The sequence below is a fragment of the Muscardinus avellanarius genome (genome assembly GCF_963383645.1).
Source record: "Muscardinus avellanarius genome assembly, chromosome: 10".
In the NCBI taxonomy this organism is placed as follows: Eukaryota; Metazoa; Chordata; class Mammalia; order Rodentia; family Gliridae; genus Muscardinus; species Muscardinus avellanarius.
In genome coordinates, this window is record NC_137796.1 from 19,447,928 (window position 1) to 19,453,927 (window position 6,000).

At 38.1% G+C, this 6,000-nt stretch overlaps 1 protein-coding gene across 3 annotated transcripts in view; it reads left to right on the plus strand.

Moving 5' to 3' along the window:
- The window catches only part of NAE1 (NEDD8 activating enzyme E1 subunit 1), a gene marked incomplete at both ends in the record, with an annotated part of 30,530 nt that extends 25,680 nt beyond the window's left edge, over positions 1–4,850 (plus strand). For all 3 annotated transcript variants that reach the window (XM_080704146.1, XM_080704147.1, XM_080704148.1), the window contains 3 exons: positions 1,240–1,354; positions 1,439–1,488; positions 4,741–4,850. In XM_080704146.1, coding sequence (XP_080560272.1) covers positions 1,240–1,354; positions 1,439–1,488; positions 4,741–4,850 — 275 coding nt within the window. The remainder of the gene's footprint in view (positions 1–1,239; positions 1,355–1,438; positions 1,489–4,740) is intronic.
- Between the last annotated feature and the right edge of the window lie 1,150 nt (positions 4,851–6,000).

Consider the following 6,000-nt stretch of genomic DNA (forward strand, 5'->3'; position numbering starts at 1 on the left):
TAGTTGGAGGTAGAATACCCCTGGGTTCCATCCCCAGTACCACACACAAAAAAAAAGGTTTTCTAAAAGTACATCACTAGTATAGTAATTGTGTTTCTTCTCCAGGAGTAATGGCTTACCTTTGGAGATATTTAAGCAATAAGAACTCCCAGGGCTCATATTCTAGTTTTCTCTTTATAAACTAAATAATCTGACTGTGCTTCAGCTTTCTTACCTATAAAGTGAGGATAAGGGTAACATAATCTGTCCATGTATAGTACCTACTTCACGTTATTATAGGGGTTAAATCAGTTAATATATATAAATATATATAATAATATATATAAATAATATATATAAATCAGTTAATAATATATATGAAGTGCTTAGAATACTTCAATAAATATTACCTATTATAGCTTTATGTTCTCAGTCTCATTTAGTCTCTTAGAAATGAATAATAAACATTTTTTATAAAGGGTACAAGTAGCATATTATTTTATCATTTGTTTCTTTTCTTTCTTTTTATGCAGTACTAAGGATTGAACCCAATGGCATTCTACATCTGGGCTATACCCCCAGCCTTATTTTTGTATTATTATTATTTTTTAAATATGGTCTCACTAAGTTGCAGAGGGCTAGCCTCACTATGTAGCTTAGGCTGGCCGTGAACCTGTGACCCTCCTGTCTCAGCCTCCCAAGTACTGGGATTACAAGCGTGCACCACCATGCCTGGCTCATTTATTTCTTTTATTAAATAATTATTAAGCACTATATTTGAGATACATTTCTAGATACTGGGTAGGGAGCAGTTGACAGGGACTTTTTATTTTTTATTTATTTATTATTTATTTATTTATTTATTTATTTTGCAGTACTGGGGATTGAACCCAAGCTCATTCTACCTCCAAGCTACATTCCCAGCCCTATTTTTTATTCTTAATTTGAAACAGGGTCTCACTAAATTTTGGAGGGACTCACTAAATAATTGAGACTGGCTGCAAATCTGTAATCCACCTGTCTCAGCCTCCCAAGCCTGTGTTACCACTCCCAGCAACCAGGACTAACTGAACTTGAATTTTTGATTGATTTTAGTTGGTCTCTGAATATATTTCCAATATTTTCCAATGTTAGTTTCATACCTCGTTATTTTTGGCCTTGTTTCATACCGTACTATTTTGACAGTACTGAAAATTAGATTAAGAAGGTAGCCATTAATTTTCAATTACACATTTAATGAAAGTTTATATGTATTTTTAGGGGTATCTAACTATCAAGTTGAAGAAGATATAGGAAAATTAAAGTCCTGTCTCAATGGCTTCCTTCAAGAATATGGGTTATCTGTAATGGTGAAAGATGATTATGTCCATGAATTGTGAGTATTCTTTAGGGCATATAGTAAATAATACTCTGCCTGTCATAGGCTAATCTAAATTCACGTCTCCATCTTTCTTTGTAGTTGCCGATATGGAGCTGCTGAGCCACACACCATTGCTGCATTCTTGGGGGGTGAGTTCCATACATGAGAGAATTTACCTGTTGTTATATAAAGTAGTTACTATTTTTATATGAAGTTTTGTTTCTATAGCTATTTTAATTAGGGTGGCCAGTGGAACAGGATATTATATTAAGTTTAGATTATTCAGTAGTTCCCCCAAACTGATCTGCCTGCCTTCTATCTCTCTTACTGCTGTCCATCTTAAAGTTGAAGTCATACTTGGACGTGGTGGTACATGCCTATAATCCTAGTACTTGAGAGGCTGGTATAGGAGGATCACAGGTTTTCAGCCAGCCTCAACTTGGTGAGGCCCTCCATAACCTAGTGAGACACTGTTTCAAAATAAAGAATAAGGCTGAGACTGGAGGATCGCAGTTTGCAGTTCGAGGACAGCCTCAGCTACTTAGTGAGGCCCTTTGCAACTCAATGAGACCCTATTTCAAAATAAAGAATTAAAAATAGGGCTAGGAGTGTAGCCCAGAGGTAGAATGCCCCTGGGGTTCATCCTCAGTACTAAAAAAAGGAATAAAAGAGGGCTGGGGATATAGCTTTGAGGTAGAATGCCCCTGGTTCAATCCCTAGTACCACAAAAAGAAAAGAAAAACTGAAGTCCTTAGTCTGTCTTAAGCATAGTTTTGATCATGTCTCCCACTAAATCCTCCTCACCACCACTACATTCCTTTTCCTTTGCTCCTTCCCTCCCTCTACGGCGATCTCTCTCTCTCTCCTCTTCCCTTCTTTTCATTTCCTCTACACTTCTTGTCTTACTCAGTTTGGGCCATTGTAACAGAATACCACAGACTGGGTGTCTTATAAACAACAGAAATTTATTTTTTCACAGTTATATAAGTCTGAGGTCAGGGTGCCAGCATGGTCAGTGTCTAGTGAAAGCCGATTTCTGGTTCAAAGATGACCTTCTTGCTGTGTCCTTACAGAGTAGAGAAAAGTGGCAAGAGAATTTTGCAGGATTTCCTTTATAAGGGCACTCACCCATTCATGAGGTCTTTATTCATGACCCGGAGGCCCCATCTCCGGGGTTAGTTAGGATTTCAACATATGAACTTGGGGGGGAACACATACTCCTCAAATTATAATACTCTTCAAGAAACATTTATTACTTTTCTGCCTATGATTTCCTGTAGACTGAGCTATTTGTTTGTGACATTTTCCTTCTAGGTGATTGTTTTTATGACAGGTCTGATTTTTTTCTTTCTTTCTTTTTAGTCAGTACTGGGAATTGAGCCCAGGGGTATTCTATCTCCAAGCCATATTCCCAACCCTATTTTTTTATTCTTTGTTTTGAAACAGGGTCTCACTAAGTTGTGAAGGACCTCATTAAGTAGCTGATGCTGGCTGCGAATCTGCGATCCTTATGTCTCAGCCTCCCAAGTACTAGGATTACAAACGTGCACCACTATGATCAGCTCCAGGTCTGATTTAATATTCAGCATGTTCAGAATGCAAAGGAACGCTACATACTTAAGAAAACTATATTCTAAGCATACTCAAAGTATAATTCCTTTTGTGTGGTACTGGGGAATTGAAGGAGCATTCTACCTGGGCTATAACGCCAGCCGTTTTACTTTTTATTTTAAAACAGGGTCTTATTAGGTAGCTAATAGTCTCACTAAACTGCTGAGACTGTTTTTGTTGTTGTTGTTGTTGTTGGGGGGGGGTACTAAGGATGGAACCTAGGGGCTTTCTACCTCTGGTATACACTCCCAGACCTATTTTTATATTTATTTGGAAACAGGGTCTCACTAAGTTGCTGAGAACCTCACTAAGTAGCTGAGGCTGGCTACAAACCTGTGTGATCTTCCTGTCTCAGCCTCCCAAGTACTGGGATTACAAGCATGAGCCACCACGCCCAGCCACTGAGGCTGGTTTTGAACCTGTGATATTCAGTAAATAAAACTCATCTCTTAGGCTTGGAACAAGCATCTCTGGTGCTTGGAACAGTATTTGGTTCATAGTATAGTCTCAAGTTTTATGGCATCAATGAATATTTTGGAAAAGAATAATCTTTTTTTTTTCTTTTTTTTTTTTTTTTCTTTGGTGGTACTGGGGGTGGAACCCAGGGGCTTCCACCTCTGGGCTATACTCCCAGCCCTTTTCTAATATTTTATTTGGAAACAGGGTCTCACAAAGTTGCTGATAGCCTCGCCTCACTAAGTAGCTGAGGCTGGCTTTGAACCTGTGCGATCCTCCTGTCTCAGCCTCCCAAGCGCAGGGATTACAGGCATGCGCCACCACGCATGGCTCTTCATGTTTTAAAAGATGCAGAACTTTTGTTTTGCCTTGTGTAGTTATATTAGGCTGGCAATATTTACTGTAGATCCTTTCTAAATTACAAATGTATTTAGAACAAATATACTCTTATCCTTTTTTCTTATAAAACATACAAAATTAAGTTCAAATGCAACAGAATAGTGTGTTTTGAAAATCTTTATGCCTTTGTGTGCTTTTAAAAAGTTCCATCAAACTGGGCATGGTGTCACATGCCTGTAAACCTAGTACTTGGGTGAGACAGAAAGAGAACAGGTTTGAGGGCAGCCTCAGCAATTAGTGAGACTGAGACTCTTATCAACCTATTCGAGACCTCTTTTCTTTTCTTTTCTTTTCTTTTTTCGGGTCTGGGGATGGAACCCAGGGGCATTTGACCTCTGAGCTATACCCCCTGCCCTATTTATTTTTTATTTTTTATTCTTTATTTTGAAACCAGGTCTCACTGAGTTGCAGAGGGCCTCACTAAGTAGCTGAGGCTGTCCATGAACCATGATCCTCCAGTCTCAGCCTCCCGAATGCTGGGATTACAAGCATGCGCCACCACGCCCAGCTACCTTTTTTCAAAATAAAAATTAAAAATGGAGCTGGGGGAATATTTCAAAGGTAGAATGCCCCTGGGTTCAATCCTCAAAACACACACAAAAAAGGCCCATCAATGGAACTACTGCTCAGACTTTGCTTTATTCCCTCATTACATCTTGCCAGTTTTTCTAAATCACCATAATTAAAAACACTTCACTCTTTTAACTTACAGCCTAATATCCCAATGTGTGAATGTCTGTAAAACAAAACTTTTATTTTCTTTAGGAATAGAGTTAAAATGAATTGTAGTCTTTTTATATGACTCAGTAAGCTATGTCTGTTGCTTTTAACATTTTTGCTTTTTGAAAGAATGTTCCTTTATGGAATTGAGTGTTTTTATTTAACTCTTGAAATTTACTCTTTTCAAAGATTTTCTTTTTTCCTTTTTTTTGCAGGAGCTGCTGCTCAAGAGGTTATCAAAATAATTACCAAGCAATTTGTAATTTTTAATAATACTTACATTTATAGTGGCATGTCTCAAACTTCAGCAACTTTCCAGTTGTAGAATAAGCAGCCTGTGTAGTGTGGTAATGATGGAAGCTGTAATTGCCTTCAGATTGTGCTCTCATCTGTATTGTTTCCTTAATAAATGTTTTTCTCATTTGTAAAAATGTAGTCCTGTTCTTTGAGGAGCAGAAAGGAAGCAGTCATTTACTTAGGGAATAAATTCTAACCTATTTCTTATCCAGTCCCATAACCCATTTCCCATTTCCCCTGAGAATACTCACCAAGAATACTCACAAGAATACCCGGAGATAACTTGTGCATTACAGTTCTAAAGGATTTTCATGTATGGATAAATGGATAGACACAACGATGAACTGAAAGTTTCTTTTACAGTAATGTTACTGCAACGTATTGTGCAGAAACCTGAGCTGGATGGAGATGTTTTGATTGACAAAGCCTCTTTTGGATATACTTTATCTCAGGCAAATTATGACTGGTAAAGAATTTTACTTTTGCTTCAGTGCCTGCATTTTGTAAACTATTCTTCCATATGTGCTGGTCATCCATGGCCCAGAGTTCATTGCAGAAGATCAAACCTGTGTTGCCTTTCTTTTTTCACCTTTCTTTCTTTCTTTCTTTCTTTCTTTCTTTCTTTCTTTCTTTCTTTCTTTTTTTTTTTTTTGTGGTACTGAGGGTGGATCTCAGGGGCTTTTCTACCTCAGGGCTATACTCTCAAACCTATTTTATACTTTATTTGGAAACAGGCTCTCACTAAGTTGCTGAGAGCCTCCCTAAGTAGCTTAGGCTGGCTTCGAACCTGTGCGATCCTCCTGTCTCAGCCTCCCAAGCGCTTGGGATTACAAGCATGCGCCACCACGCCCGGCTTTGTGTTGCCTTTCTTGTAAATAAATTTTCCACTATATATACTCCAAGCAGAAACATTGCAGTCAAGGGATCACAGATTTACTTCACCGTCAAATAACCTGTTTATGTAAAAAATGAAAGCAGCTGTAAGCTGAGTTTTTTCTTTTTTTTTTTTTTTTTTTTGGTGAGGGGGGTACTGAGAATTGAACTCAGGGTTGTTTTTTGTTTTTGAAACAGGATCTTGCCACTTTGCTGATATTGGCCTCAAACCTGTGATCCTTCTGTTTCAGCCTCCTAAGTAAGGGGTTACAGACGTGCACCACCATGCCGGCTACATTTTTTTT